The sequence below is a fragment of the Mytilus edulis genome, chromosome 6, assembly GCF_963676685.1.
Source record: "Mytilus edulis chromosome 6, xbMytEdul2.2, whole genome shotgun sequence".
Taxonomy (NCBI): Eukaryota; Metazoa; Mollusca; class Bivalvia; order Mytilida; family Mytilidae; genus Mytilus; species Mytilus edulis.
Window position 1 is genome coordinate 87,631,530 of NC_092349.1, and position 17,517 is coordinate 87,649,046.

Below are 17,517 nucleotides of genomic sequence, written 5' to 3' on the forward strand. Positions count from 1 at the left end.
ACAAATATTTAACAATATTAATAGTGACAAATTTTGGTCCTCAATCCTCTTCAACTTCGTACTTTTTTTGCCTTCTCACTTTTTTTGGATTCGAGCGTCACTGATCATGCTGATGAGTCTTTTGTATACGAAACGAGCGTCTGGCGTACACATAAAATTTTATCCTTGTATCTATGATGAGTTTATTTAACTTCGCCAGGTAACTATTTCGACAAGAATTGTATCACCCGTCATGTTCGATGCAAAACTATTCGAAATTCCAAAACATTAACAAAAGTCCATATCCTTGTGTGAATATCTAAATAGTAATGAGAAAATCATATCGTAACATTTCAATTACAACTATGTACTCAATATTAATCACGTACTCAATCATGATATCTATTTTATTCCCAGCTAATCATGATCAGTCTAATCTCGCTAACTTTGATGTAGAAATTATGATGCCCACATGTTCATATAATCCTTGGAATAATTTGGAGGACGGATGTAAAATTAATTGTCACTACCAGGAATCAGAAAGTCAGAGAATCACAGTTACCTGCCCTCCTAAGACTAAAGGAAGATATGTCAGGATTAAACGCCGTGATATGTTATACTTAGTCATTTGTGAAGTGGAAGTTTATGGACATCTAATTAACAACCTTCACGAATCAGGTAATTAAATTATAGTATAGCTACATGTAGTCGGGTTTTTTTTTTGTAATTAAGTGGACGAATTTCATCTTTTTTAAGCATGAACCTTCAGGGAGTATAATTAATGACAAGTCTCAATAAAATGCTTTAGTGAGGTGACACGAGTTTATTTTATTGAAATCAATTGTTCAAAAGAGATTTTAGTGGAATAAAGATAAATACCGAAAAGCGATTCAAACGCACAAAATTAAAGTAATAACATTTTTATTCATTTATTTTAAACAAACTACATAGCCAGATCGTGCGGGACACAAGATGCAGCCAAATTCGTTTTCGCTAGTACGTAATGGACTTTTTAACATAATAAACCAACAAGCACTACCAAAATGTCAAACAATATTATATACACTCAAATAAAAAACCCAATAGAACAACGCATACCTGATTTAGCCCAGCTTTAGGCAGGCACACAATGATGTTTGGTTAACCTTTTAATCATGGCCATTTGACCTAAAGTAGGATCTGCCAGCCCTTTCAGAGATCCGGAATTACAACCTTTGTTGTTTAGGGAGGGGGTAAGTGTTGTGCAGTTGTTTTCCTTTCTATATTGACAAAACCATACCCAACACTGGTAACAGAAGGTTGTTCTTTTGAGTTCCTTATATAACCTGGTATTAATTCTATTTCGATTACTAGTACTTTGCGTTGATTGACTAATATTTCATACATGATCAGGCTGAGAACTAATTATCAATAATTATAATAATAGAATGTTGACACACTTGGCTTCATTGTTCCTGTGGTACAGAAGTGTTGTTTTTTTTAAATCGAAAAAATATTCGACAGTTAACTTACAGGTACAAACCTATTCAAAGCAACATATACACAGAAACGTGTCTACACCAGAAGTAATTGACAACCTCTGCAGATTCCTTTAAAAAATAAGCCAACAGAAATTGCCGAACCGGAACAAAAATTAGAAACGGGAAGTCCTTTATCAAATAGCAAAATCAAAACTCAAATCAAGCAAATGGATCGCAATAAATGGCTAATATGATGAAGTAAACCCGTAAAATATTAATATGCATCCTATTGTAAATAATTAAACAAGCAATCTCTTTTCTACTTATGGTTTAGCAGGTACTGTAACGACATATGCATGTGGAAAGATCGGGTACGGATACATCGGACCTGTTATAGGAACATTTGTAGCAAAAAGTAATATCCAGTGTACATGTACCTGCATCACAAAGACTGGTTGTGTTGCTGCAGAGTATGACAAGAACCGAAAAGTATGTACACTGAAAGGAGAATGCACGAATGCAACTCAGTCATCTTTGTATGCAGACAATGACAAACGAGTATTTTTTATTCAATAGGATTTTTGAGTGGAGACAATAACTTGTTTATGTAATACATAAATAATGAAGTACAGAATCATCAAGTAATGACAAGTCTTGTAAACAACTATCTTTTACAGTACAACAATTTTTTACAGTATAACAATCTTGAACAGTATAACTGATAAAATAATACTATATCTTCAGTGTGGATATAACCAGCCACTTTATTATTTTTATTCGCCAAGAAACATGCATGTTGTCTAAGATTATTCTCTCAAACTTATCTCATAGTCTACATTGTTGTGAATAAACACTAAACATTAACTTTGAAAAAAGAACTTTGTATTTAGGTACTCTCTTTTAGCCTGTGTGTTTGTTATGATTGCTATGAAGATCTTGCGAAACACGATTTCTATGAAACTTCATTTCCTTTCAAGTTTCAAAAACAATTCCCGGGATAACAATTTAGAAAAAAGTGAAAAACTAAGTTTGACTTTGAAATAAAAGATATGATTTAATACATTAGTTTATCATATGTTTAGTAGTAAATACAGTAGTTTTGCATATGTGATAAATAGCCTGCGGTTTAATCCATATCGCGCAACTTTGATGCGCACCCTTTATCGCATACCCTTTATCACACCCCTACCCTTTATCGCATACCCTTTATCACACCCCTACCCTTTATCACAATCTACTTTTTTTTTTTACATACTAGTCAGTTTTGGTTTTTTTTTTGCTTATGAAACATTTTCCTCAAAATTGGTAATTTTTTTAACTGACGTCATTGTTTGGTACGTGACGTCACGAACGTCACGAACGTCGAGTTTTCACATTGTATGTGACGTCACGAACGTCAAGTTTTCATATTTTTTGGCACACTAAATGCAACTATGAAAAATACAAAACACACAAATTAATACAATAATAAACAAAATATTTTTAAAACAACAGCACGCAAATTGTAAGGTAACCCAGGTGCTTCGGATAAGTAATTGAGCAGTTCTTTTAAGGCCTTTGAAACAAGACAAAAGCATAACTGAAGGTAACCCAGTGCTATGGATCAGAAAACAGTTCATATAATATAATACTCTTCTGTTGAAATATATGATAAAGCGTATAATACATGGCAAAATCCGTATCACATGCCGTATCACCCTCGACCATTATCATCCCTCGGGCCTAAAGGCCCTTGTACTGATATTGATGTCTCGGGATGATACGACATATGATACGGATTTTGCCATGTATTATTCTCTATTTAGCATTAATATTGTATGATTATTTTACAGCTTGACGTTTTTCAATTGGCTGAAATCTATCAGAAATTAAATTCGTTTTAGTAGCTGCAAATTGCCGTGACTAGTACATTACAAATCATCAATCGTACAGTCTTCTTAACGCTTTTAATAATTCCTCTAAAACTAAAAATTATTTTGTCAAACAGAATAAATGATGAATTCACAAAGTCATTATTGAAATCCATATAAAGTTGTAAATGATAAAGAATACGTTCAATAATACGGTCATAAATTTTACATTTTACAACCAATCAAAAGTAAGAAGTTTGAAAAAAAAGAACAAAAACTCAAAGTCAAGTTAAAAAAAATGGAAATCAATAAAAGCTGACAAGCGCTGTAAATCAACGGAACTAATTGAAAAATAACTATACATTGACTGCATTTATTCTGTTGGACGTATTTATTGTCTACTATGCATTGGATTCAGCAAGGAACCATGTTAGGCCGACAAAAAATAAGAATGAGACATTACTTACTTACAAAAACGGCTGTTATCTAATTTGAATCGTACAAGTAAAGATATAACGTTAAATTTACACATTTTCGTTTTTTACAATGACGTTTTTACGCAAGTGCTATTCATGTCGTTTCAGCGGAATTTTACAGTATCTAAGATTTACAAGTGTTTCCAAATTGTAATGTATCATAATTTATTGTAATATATTAGAATAAGAAAACACCACTGTAGTAGAGGAATTTCTATCGTCAATTTGGAATGACCCATCGGTTAAAATTGACCGAAATTCTTTAACTATAATATTGTTATTCCTTAAGTCTGGTGTTTGGTTATAAGCATACTTAAAGAGAGGCAAAAGAAATCAGAGAGACATCTAAACTCGTAATTCGAAAATTAAATGACAACGTTATCCCTGAAAACGAAAAAGAAAAACACACAAACAACAGTACACAAAAGACAACATAGAAATCTAACGAATGATTAACATCAACTGTAAAAAAGGTGGCGGTGACCACAGGTGCTCTAGAAGAGTAAACAGACCCGGTACATATGTTGCACCCGTCAAGTTGTTCATGTAAGAGCAAAGCCTGGAATAAGTCTAATGCGGCAGGTCACACTCGAGGGAAAGAGAGACGGGATTGTTGGTACAAAACTGGAACAATTCTGTTTCACCTAAGATAGTTCATGACAGTCAACCAACTCTTTACGGCGTCAACTTTTAAGTCGCATAGTCAGTAGTTACATTTTACCGTAATATGATGTACTAAAACAAAGGTAATCGTACTTAAGTGTTAATCTGACACGTTGACACAATTTGTAACGGCCATAGACCACAACTTATTCCTCTATCAGTTCTTTAAAACGTTTTGTTGTATCATTAAAACAAATCCACCATGCACTTTTGTCAATTTTTTTGTGTGTGTAATGTATATTACTAGTCCAGATATATATATCCAAAATTCAGAAAGATTGAAGCAATCACTTTTACAAATTTAGCCAATACACATCCGTACTACCCCTATTGACAAGTCAAGAGATGTTCCGAAAACTGTAAATACTACCTTTTTGCACTTGGCCTAATCAATCATTCCATATCAAAATCAGTTTAAATACAACATTCAAAAAATTTCACCTTTCTTCTTTTATTTCTACCCCAAAAAAGCTAAGAAATAAGTGAGGAAGGGAAAGAAAAAAAAAAACGGAAAATACACTCTAATTAAAAGTAACTATATTCGTGAAAAGCGGGGTCATTAATTGTGGTCTTCGGCCTATTAGGGGCCTAAAACTTGACCAATTCTAATAAAACTTGGCATGATTTAAGCTTAGTGTATTATAAAACAGTTTACATGTGGCATTTTTATATCTTAACTTTGGGTGCTGAATTGTGGCGTTCAATTAGAACAATTTCAACTATCAAATATGAGCATCTAAACAGCAAAAGATACCAAAAACTTACACTTTTCAATGTCTCTATGTATAAGTTATAATCTATTGAAAGCAACAGATAGCATACTTCATGTATCAGACTTATAAAAAATGACCAGAAGTTAATTTCATATGAGCCTGTGCGAAACAGTAGAGGTTTTCAAATGAAGTGAGGCCTTATATGAAATATAATATTTTTCACTTGCCACAATTTTCTGAAGTTGTAAAGTTATCAAAAAAACTTTAACATGTTATAAATGTACTTTTAATGGAAATATAAGTTTCAAATAGCATAAGACATGTAGATAAAATGGTCTTCAGCTATGACAAGCTTAAAAAAGGTTGTCAATTTAAGCCGTTCCCCACATTTGCATATTAAAAAACATTTACATGTATATGATATGGGAGATGGAGATATGCTTCTTTTTGCTCAAATCTTTGCTTAGATATGATAAAACATTGAGCCTGGATGTAACAAGACTGTCCCTTTCAACTATATATGTAGACAGTATGGTCTGATGCAAAGTTTATTAACTTTAGTGTTTAAAACCTGAATGAAATTTCAGCCTCAAAAGGCCAATATTTTAACCACTAGCTATCCAACAGAAGAAAATAAAGGTAGTCTGTGAAACAGTAAAGGTTAAACAACCAGTAAAAAGTATTTTTGATATATATTCAGTGCAATCTATTTAAAGGAATACACCTTTTAAGTGCATAGAACTTCACATTTCTGCGTACTGACCGTTAGACTAACGACTATTAAAACCGTGAGTGCATTTTGCACTCTTTTTATGTTTTTATCTACTTTTTTTGTATTCAGAGTTTTTTGTATTCAGAGTTCACAAACGAGTAAAACAACTGAAATAAATACCACAATTACAAATAGATATCAGAAAACCTGTCAGAGAAAAAGTAAGCATGCTGTTTTTGCAAAAATATTGAAAAAAGTGAGAGAAAAAAATACATTTTGGGAATATAAGCTGAAAGTGACATTTTTACATATTCCTATCAAAAAAAAGTGAAAATCATTTCTTCTCATGTACTTTGACAAATTAATACCAATAGATCATTCAGAAAAGTTGTCAAAGTAAAAATTTAAAATTTGCTGGAATGCACTTCTTAGGCCACAGACCACAATTAATTCCTCTATCAGTTCTTAATAACGTTTTGTATCATTAAAAAATTGCACCATGCACTTTTGTCAATTTTTTTGTGTGTGTAATGTATATTACTAGTCCAGATATATATATCCAAAATTCAGAAAGATTGAAGCAATCACTTTTACAAATTTAGCCATACACATCCGTACCCCTATTGACATGTCAAGAGATGTTCCGAAAACTGTAAATACTACCTTTTTGCACTTGGTCTAATCACTCATTCCATATCAAAATCAGATTAAATACAACATTAAAACAATAATTTCACCTCTCTTCTTTCATTTCCAATCCAAAAAATCTAAGAAATGAGTGAGGAAGGGAAAATATTTAGTGTGTTATCGCGTCTCACTATTTTTAATGTATAAATACATAGTTTAAAATGGTACCAGGCTTATAATTTACGTTTCGTCTACATAAGATCAACATACTATACATATAAGTATGGTTAGTGTTTAGTGGGACGATACATTTTTATTATTGTTCTTGTACTATGAACAACAAAATTATTTGTTTTATAAAATATATTTCCATACACCATGTATAATTTACCACAAAATTATTCCTAAATCACCTGTGTATATTTTTTAATTTAGCGGCAGTTTGTTCGAGGTTATGGTTGTCTTTCTGGTATTGTTTAACACATTACCCCCTTGTTTATTAATTTTGAATCTGGATGGTGTCATAGATCAAATTAATCGTATTCCATGTACACTTAAAAACAAAATTATTTTTATTTACCTAGGTATATATTTTTTTGTTTGGCGGCATTTTGTTGAAGGTTTTGTCTTTCTTGTATTTTTTTTTATATAATGTTTCAATTAATTTATATAAACCTTTGGTCATATGCATATATCAAGTGTATTCGTTCAGTGTCTGTTTACTTGTTTTTGTTAATACAACTTTTGATTAAGTAAGTCATTCCAAATGATATTTTGTAATATAAAGTTGAAAATGGAAATTGAGAAAATGTCGAAAACACAACAACCCGACCAAAGAGCAAATAATAACAAACAAAGGCCACGACAACAACTCGACCAAAGACCAGACAACAATCCGACCAAAGGGCAGATAACAACCACAACCTGACCAAAGAGCAGATAAAAGACGAATGCCACCTATAGAACACCAAACGCAGTAAGATTTAACGCCTTCGGAGTTGGTCCTCAGCAGGCAGCTAGATGAAAATGTGTACTAACTAGTAAGTGTATACCAATGTTGTGATTTTAGGTAAAACGGGCAGAAAGTCACAGGTTTTTACACTATTGTTTCAGGTAGGTTGAAAGTTGGCGCCCTGCTACCTGGCTACATGTGTTTGCACCTGTGTTATTCAAAAACATTGTGTTCAGCGGATGTTGTTTGTTGAAGTGGTTCAAAACTGTTTCATGGTTCTCTTTTGTTTTAAAAGTTTAACACTAATTATTTTGTTGGTCCTTTTATACCAAGAATAACAATTTCCCTGTTTGAATAGTTTAACACTAGTCATTTAGGGACCTTTTACAGCACGTATAGGTTGTTGTTTGGGTGATTAATGCTCAAGTTCAAAGCCGTACTATGGCACTCATACCACATGTTCTTATACCTATTTTCATTTGTCTTTGTATATTATATGAGAGAGTGAAGTCGATCTTATAATTGAGCATAGGAATATGAGTGTAAAACTTATACAATTCAAAGGACGTAAGGTTGCACTTTGTAAATAACACCGCCTCTTTTGGTGAGATATATAATATTTATAGATAATGAATCCCGTAGAGACATAACTTTGGGATGTAAACAGTAAATTTACAAATGCGTATCGGTCAAATTTTAATGCAAGTTGAAACTCTTAGAAGTTCGGGGCACATAAACGTTGAAAATATGACGCACACTCTTATATTGTGATCTTTGCAAAAAGTAGTGCATATGAACTTTCCATTCTTGGATATATTTTTTTCGAAACTTCATAGTGAAAGTTGTACAGTTTTTGCAGTAAAAGGAGTTTCTATTGGTAATTGCATTGTCGATATTTACAGAAGTGCAACCTTGATGTGGCTGCTAAACTGCGGATATTGTGATTTGAGATTGAGCATTATTAACCTTTCGTGATTTTTGCCGCGGAATATATAACTTTTTATCAAAGAGATTTTCCTATGTTTTAGCCAATGAGTAAGCAAAAACTTTACAGTTATATAATAATCATTGGTATCGTTTCGTTAGATCTTTAACTGCAGGTCTTTAACTTTTCAATTTATACGATCCCAATCAGTCAGGCCCAATGTAGGCTCATATCTGAAGACTGTCAATAAAATATTTCATTTAATTTAGAATACGTGGAACACAAGGATTTCAGTAGTTGATATTGGTCAAGATTAGCTTATATATTACTTTCACAAAGCCATAATGATATTAAATTCATCAGAAATAATGGCATTTGAAAATTAATTTCTGTCAAGTATATTAGCGTTCTGTCATTACCATGAATAATGTGTTAGTTAAAGATTGAATGGAATTATCAAAATGTAAAAAATGAGCAAACACATTTCCCTAGTATATATCTGATTAAATCAGTTTCTGATAATCAAAAAGGCCATCAAAATTTCTCTTCCAGATGTATTTAAAATCTGAATAATGGCTATACAAACGGTAATTAGCGTTTCAAATATCAAAACTATATTTCCCATGAGCTGATTAAACATATTAATCTTATGTTATGAAAATAGAGACCCACCCTTCCCCCCTTTGCCAATGCACAATTAAAAGTATTACTTTATTATATAACAGTGCACTGTATGGACTATTAAAGAGATCAGAGATGGTCATACAGCAGTTAGACATACTATCATCATGGAAGAGAAATACGTAATTATCAATATATCTGGTCAAATTTATAGAATACAGAGACATATAAAAAATAAACTACCAGCAGAAAACAAAAGTATACACATTACTGAAAATGGTGAAATTCAAACTCACTATCTATATTATAGAGACAAGAGCGTGTTTGAGAGAGTTTTACAATTCTATGGTGGATCTTGTATTCATATACCTCATAATGTGTGTCCTGTTGCATTTGTCGAAGAGTTAAAGTTCTGGGGTATTAATTCTAGTTCTTTGTCATCATGCTGTTTTCTAAAATACAAACAACAGACAGCAGAAAACGTTTTGCTTCACACCTACATGGAAGATCAAAGAAAAGAGAAAGTAGACAAAATTTCTACCACAATTTCAAAACTACAAAAACTTCGGTTGTATGGACGGCATATACTGGAAATAAACGGTAATTCTATGCCATGTAAGGTAAGTATGTTTTTTATTTGCTTTAGACACAATAAATATATACAGTGTTGTTTTGTATTTGTATATTCTCTTGTTCAGATCAACCCGATATATTATCGATTATTACCAAATATACTGTCATATTTAAAAAAAAAAGGAACCAGCAATTTACCGACTTCCAGAAAAAAAACTGAAAGCTTTTTATTCGTATATGTTATTTGACTGTATTCGGTTTCCCAGGCTATTTCGAATACAATTACTAAAAACCAATTGAAGTTCGAATCAGATCGACAGAATCTTTATGATAAAATATAGAAAGGCTAACTATATAAACAGGAAGCACTCATTAGTTAAGACAATAAAGACAAAGTCGAGATACAAAATGTGACTAAAAAATAGACAAAGAAGAAAGAACGAAGAACGGTACAGATTAATGTTATGATCGAACATAAAGATTCATACCGGATATGATCTCATGTGCTCTGGAAGGGTAAACTTTACAAGTGGCGTCAGTGGTTTTGTTTATAGCTTATAAAACTTACATGCTAAGTCACACTCTTCATTCAGTTTAAGATGACGGGATGTTAGCTACTTCAATTGATTAGAATACATCAGATGTCATCCAAGACATAAATGTATAGTCGTAAAAAAATCAAATGCATACTATAGAAAAAAGATTTCCATTTAACTGTCTCAAATGCTTTTAGTTTAATAAATTTAAATAATTGCAGGTCTATTTTGCCTTATTAACATTTTGTATTCTACTGGCGGTATTTAGCATAGCAATTAGCACTTTACCAGAGTACAGAAGAAATGACTCTGATACTAATGTTACTGAACATGAGTATGCTTGTTCAAGCTGTTCAGGTGGTAATAAAGCAAAAACAACTTCATCAAATATTCCGTTTTTAAAAGATAATGGGATGATAGAGCAAGTGACAGATTCAGCAAACAGAAGTGACCCTTTGAAAAACTACCACACTGATAAGCTATTAGATATGCTAAACAATTTTCAACTCAAAGTTGACTGCTTTGAAATAACACAAGATTGTTTTGTAATTATACTTGTTGGGACAAATGTTTGTTTCGCTGTTGACATTATGTGTCGATGTTTTTGTGCAAAGTCTATAAAATCTGTCCTTGTGGATCCGTTGAATATCATTGACATAACTTTAACAATTTGCGCAATATTTAAAGTTATTCAAGACAAAACAGAGCCATCTGTTAACTATCATGTTTTACTGTATATCCAGAGTTTCAGAGTGTGCCGACTATTTCGTCTAATTCGAAGGCTGAAAGCCTTCAGAGTTCTTTACTTTACTTTAAAATCTAGCAAGAAAGAACTATTTGCAATGTGTATGTACGTATGTTTTGTCGTCATTCTTCTGTCCAATTTTATATATTTCGTTGAAGGCGAAAACTTTTCCAGTATTCCACACTCATGGTGGTTTAGCATCGTAACAATGACGACTCTGGGATATGGTGATATGATTCCAAAAACGGTGGTTGGAAAAATAATGGCGTCATTTTGTTCCCTTCTCGGTTTGTTGTTGTTTTCCTTGGTTATTCCTGTAATGGCGACTACTTACATATCTATATATGGAATTGCTGACATCGACATTAATGGTTCTATTGACTTCAATTGTGAGTCATTAAGTCAACGATCATTACAGAGAAAAGATGATTCAAGTTCAAACCATGAAGAAGTATTTATTGTGCAGGATTAAATACATTAATGTCTGAGATGAGATTGACATCTATACATGTTGAAACTTTTTGTTTTAATTTCCATAAATAATTCCAATATGCCGTTCCAAAAGTATATCATGTATATAAAACTAACTATTTTTATTTGTGATACCGTGATAACATTTTCCCATTTGATGGATTGGGTTATCAAGGTAAAACCGGGTGTACAAACATTCATATTCGTTCATGCTTTTGGATAAGTGAATTTTTTTTGTACGTTTTGCTTATAAAAGTGATAGTATCTTAGCCATAGATAACTGACATTTATATATTCGTCAGTAAATAATACAATGCACAAATGTACACTCATAAAAGCTTATCATGAACAAATAAAAGGGATTGACGTGCATTGTATTGTCTGAAACTGTTTTCTATGTTCACTTCATATTGAGCTTTTTCAATAGAAAATTGTAGATTTTCATCTATTGCAATTCTCGGCAAGTTACTTTCTAATATTTTTTGAAACCTCAATCGTAAATGTAAAGGTAAAGGTAAAATCTGATTAAGCAAATGTACATACTTTTAAATCAAACAGTCTTTATGTTGTGAAAAATATATATACTGTTTGTGTTTTATAGTTTGAATTGTGCTGACATAAACATAACAGACGGACGAAATAAATTCATAGATCTATAATAAACAGACAAACAGAGATACAGACAAATAATAGTACACAAGACACTATAAAAAAAACTTAATATTAAGTAACAAGAACCCCACAGGATGATTACAAACCCGGTAAATAGTCCAATTCGGTAGATCACATCCGTGAAAAGGGATCGAAACGACACGAGGAACATATCCAATAACATCTGTGTAACAGATATTCCATAACTGTCAGTCATCGTTAATTAATTTTTTTTTAGAAGAGTCAGGTACGTTAATTAGGGTTACTATCATAGTTAATTGTTGATTAAAATATATTTGTTAATTATTTGGGTTCATGATCATCACCAGGATCAAACATTGAAGCGAAAACCAGATGAACAGTATACGGGACTATTAAAGTCATTTTCAATCTTCATTCGTCAATTTTACAATCACTTTGCCCAGTAGTCAGCACTTCGGTGTTGACATGAATATCAATTATGTGATCATTTTTTAAAAATTTTCTGTTACAAAACTTTGAATTGTTTGAAAAACTAAGGATTTTCTTATCCCAGGAATAGATTACCTTAGCCGTATTTGGCACAACTTTTTGGAATTTTGGGTCTTCAATGCTCTTCAAATTTGTACTTGTTTGGCTTTACAACTATTTTGATCTGAGCGTCACTGATGAGTCTTATGTAGATGAAACGCTCGTTTGGCGTAATAGATTACAATCCTGGTACCTTTGATAACTATTTGATCGGATAAAAGAATGAAAAGTGATATCACAAATATATATCCCCGAGGAAAGTCCCTAATCAAATGGGAAATCTAAAAAGCTTAAACACACGAAACAACTCGCATAAAAGCCATTTTATATATAACAAAAAAATCTTTTAATATTGTGTTTCCCTTGATACTTTGGTTATGAAATTCGTTTCACAATGTTATAAAATCTAAACAAAAAATCAGTATTAATAAATATAAGAAGATATGGTATGATAGCATTGAGACGAACCTTCAAAATTTAATATACCATTGCACATGTATGTTTACCTTAAGTAACAGCAAAGATTAATGTCGTTAGTGTACATACAGAAAGTGGTCATTATTGTTACCCAAGTATCATCTGAATAACTAAATGTGCCAGATATTTTTGTTATGAGATATTTGGTTTTGGAGGATTTGCTGTTTTTAGAAATATAGTTTGACTCGTTACAACAAACAATACGGAAAGCATAGTTATTATCCACTGGAACTCCGATACTTTGACAATATAATGAATGACCTAATAAAGTTTGAACAGAAACATGTAGATTAATTGGTGGCCTTCGACTGTTGTCTACTATTTATTCGGGTTGTTGTCTTTTTGACACATTCCCCATTTCCATCCTCAATTTTATATTAAAAAAGAAGATGTGGTATGATTGTCAATCAAGAAACTCTCAGCAAGAGACCATGCAAATGACACAGCTATATGTCACCATACGGCCTTCAACAGTACAAAGACCATACCGCAAAATCATCTAATAGACATTAGTGTCACAAATGTAAAACAATAAAAACGAGAAAACTAACGGCCTTATTAATGTAAAAAAAAAACTGAACAAAAACAAATAAACATAATAGCGGAATTTCAACCCTTCCCTAACCTAGGACATGTGCATTTGACTTTAAAATTAGACTTTGAGACAAAGTGTAATAGGATGTTTTAAAATCTTAACATGGAACAGAATGAAAACATGCAATTTATCAAGAGTTTACAAGGAATGTATGATGTGTTCCTGTCTGTATTTGCTTTTGAAATTCTGTTTAACGAAACAAAATTGGACAAATTCTTTTGATCTGCCTTTAAGTGTAGACAATGATAACTTAGTAAAAAACATAGAACAGAAAAACTTGTTTATATTATATATAGAACCGAGAGAAAACCTAAAAATGAAGTACTCTAACAGATCATTTGTGTTTCTCGGTATTTACAACTGATTAAAACTGCCCTTGGATAAGAGTTTATCAGTTATCATGAAGACCCGTTGTTACTGTAGATAAACATATAACAAGCTTGAATACTAAAATCATGTTTGGTCTCCGTAGGTATCTCAAATGATACTCTATTCATATCAGTTGCATGTCAAAATCAATACAAATCTGAAGAGCAAAATCAAATAAACATATCGAATACATATGAGTGTGTAATTATACGGCTCCAAATACATTAACCTTAGTACATGTAATTGAATTATAGACATAATATAGAGAGGGAAAATCCGACAGATCTTTGTCTGGGGGTCGAAACTGATGTTTATTGTTCAAAATTGTTACATTTTGGAAGGGTATATATTGAGTTGCTAAATGAAAGATCTTATGTCGTAACTACAATTCACCTCCATTTTCACCACAATGTGACCTAGCGAATTAGACTATTTACCGGGATTGTTGTAAATTAGCAACACGACGGTTGCCACATGTGGAGCAGGATCTGATTACCCTGCCTGAGCACGTTTGATCACCACCAGTTTTTGGTGAGTTCGTGTTGCTTAGTTTTTTGTTTTCTTGTGTCTTGTGTACTATCATTTGTCTGTTTGTCTTTTTTTTTAAGCCATGGTGTTGTCAGTTTATTTTCGATCTCTGAGTTTGACTCTATCTCTGGTATATGGTTACTAGCTCTTCAAGCGTTGACAGTTTTGTCGACTTAGAAATAGGAATATGCAAACATGCAAGTTGATGGTTTGGCCTCGAATTTGTGAAAATGGGAAATGGTTGGTACAGACGATCTTTGAATGATGAAGGTATTTTTAATTTAAATATTTGAAAATGATCCAAATAGCTTTCTTACTATCCATTAACTTGCAAGTACAACAGAAACAGGACGGAAGTATATTTTGTCTATATGTTTTGTATTTGCACAACTATTGAAAGTGGGTTATGAGTTCGTTCTAAAATACAATTTTAGACCAGATAAAAATTTAAAAAAAAAGAGGGACGAAAGATACCAAAGGGACAGTCAAACTCATAAATCTAAAACAAACTGACAACGCCATGGGTAAAAATGAAAAAGACAAACAAACAACAGCGCACATGACACAACATAGAAAACTAAAGAATAAACAATACGAACCCCCAAAACAACTAGGGGTGATCTCGGGTGCTCCGGAATGGTAAGCAGATCCTGCTCCACATGTGGCACCCGTCAAATGACATTATTTGACAACCACAATTCTTAAATCGCTTTGACGTCAGAATAAACAAAATCATGCATTGTAACTTTTAACACCAGTGAAGTGATTTTTTTTTTCTGATAGAACGCGCGATAACATATTACAAATGTATGAATATTGATTGTTAAAACATAACAAAAACACAAGTATAAAACGTTTAAGTATGCAACTATTCCTGATAGTATTTCGAATTGTTTCATTTAAGCTTTGAAAACCTTTGGTAACCCCACAGTTCAAATGTCTATTATACGGATGTGGTAAACTTTGGGCGATACAGTCGAACATTCACCTAATCTGTCCGATTGGATGGGATATTAAAGAGCGCCAATCAATGGCCATAGCTACACTGTTATAAATTTGATTCTATATATCATTAACGTAGATGCTACGACAGACATCGGAGATCGTGGTGTCTAAGACATAACAGAAGAAAAACTTTTCCAATGGTTCAGTAGGTTACCGGGATGTTAAGACAGTGAATTTAAGAAAAGATGATAGATCGATTTACGCCTTTTGGAATTGGAGGGATCACATTCAAAATGATTACACGAAAAACAACAAACCAATCAATCCTTCAATTTCCGGTATCTTGTTTTAGTGGATTGCCAACCATCGTGTGCTTAGATGACAATCAAACTCCTTTTCTCGAAAAAGCGGAAGATACCAAAGGAGTGTTCAAATCAATTAGTCTATTAAAAACATAGCTAGAGTGGTCTAACAAATTAAAAACGAAAAAAAAAAAAAAGCAAAAGCCATTGGATTGTCTTTCACATTTCTGCATTTTGTACGTCTACTCGACTTCCAATGGACATGATGCAGTGTTTTTAAATGATTATTTCTATGACGTGTATTGTTGAGAATAATGTTACACAATTAAATATGTATGATTGACATTATATAAATATCAGTCTTCGTAAAGCAGGAAGTAGACAAAAAACAGGACACACAAATAGACATATTTGGTATATTGTTATAACCTGGGCCAGTTGGATTAAAGGTTAATCAAACTGTGTGTGTCTCTTTTTAGAAATTGTCTGATGTTTGAACATATATAATATAGTTAACAAATTATCTACAAATAAGGCATGCAAACATATTTATTGACTTTAGAAATCGAAAAAATTGACAGTCTGAAATAAAAATATTTAAGTCATCATTATCCAATCGATTTCCCAGTTTCTTTGTTTCTCTTTCATTTTATTCCGATGTCGTCCGTCCTCTATACTGCGTGCTACTCTGGCCGGATGTACGTCTTCTATTTTGTAAGGAACAACAGCAAACCGACTCCATATTGGACATGCACTTCCGGCCCATGTCTCAATTTTCCGTTGGATGGCAGTTGCTAACTTATCTTTCTTTACGCCAGTAAAAGTGAGAAAGGTAACCATTTCTATATCTCTGTTATAAATCATTAATACCTACAAATAGATCAAATATTAAAATGTTAAACGTAAACAATTATTTATTAGATTAATATATAAAGTAACTTTTTGTTAACAATTTGTCGATCGATTCGATAAGTAAGCTCAACGTCCAAAATAGAGACAAATTCAAGGTCTTTTAATGGCATAAACATTAGTAAATCCGTAAATGGTGCAAATATATACTTTCAAAGAATACAACATTCATTCGATATGCAGAAAGCGTATAAAATTTTTTTATAGAATTTATAGTTTAAAGCTTAAAATAATACAGAAAAAAAAAATAAATGTAGTTTCCAATTTTTGTTTACCTTGAGAATATTCCGAAGTGCTGAAATATCCCTTATACTTTCAATGTAGACTGACACATTTCCTGCCGCTTGTTTTGCCACGAATTGTTCCACTATTTCTAACAATGGACTAGGGTTGTCATGACCATCAAACAAGGCTTCCTCTATTGAATTGTTAGGTTCCGGTTTGTATTTTGAATTAATAGTGGATTCTGTAATATAGTGTAGAAAAATATCATTTTTTATTTGAGTATGAATCAAAATATATGCATGGTGACCTATAGTTGTTAATTTCTGTGTCATTTTGTCTCTTGTGGAGAGTTGTCTCGTTGGCAATCATACCAAATCTTTTTTTTTTTAAATATATGCACGGTGACGTGTAGTTGTTTATCTATGTGTCATTAGGTCTCTTGTGGAGAGTTGTCGCATTGGCAATCATACAACATCTTTTTTTTTTTAAATATATGCACGGTGACGTGTAGTTGTTTATCTATGTGTCATTAGGTCTCTTGTGGAGAGTTTTCTCATTGGCAATCATAAAACATCTTTTTTTTTAAATATATGCACGGTGACGTGTAGTTGTTTATCTATGTGTCATTAGGTCTCTTGTGGAGAGTTGTCTCATTGGCAATCATACAACATCTTTTTTTTTAAATATATGCACGGTGACGTGT

At 32.3% G+C, this 17,517-nt stretch overlaps 1 protein-coding gene across 2 annotated transcripts in view; it reads right to left on the reverse strand.

The window, feature by feature from the left end:
* Positions 1 to 16,211: 16,211 nt before the first annotated feature.
* The window catches only part of LOC139528797 (uncharacterized), a 32,855-nt gene continuing 31,549 nt past the window's right edge, over positions 16,212 to 17,517 (reverse strand). For both annotated transcript variants that reach the window (XM_071324999.1, XM_071325000.1), the window contains 2 exons: positions 16,865 to 17,055; positions 16,212 to 16,550 (listed from right to left, as the gene is read on the reverse strand). In XM_071324999.1, coding sequence (XP_071181100.1) covers positions 16,278 to 16,550; positions 16,865 to 17,055 — 464 coding nt within the window. In that variant the 3' untranslated portion in view covers positions 16,212 to 16,277. The remainder of the gene's footprint in view (positions 16,551 to 16,864; positions 17,056 to 17,517) is intronic.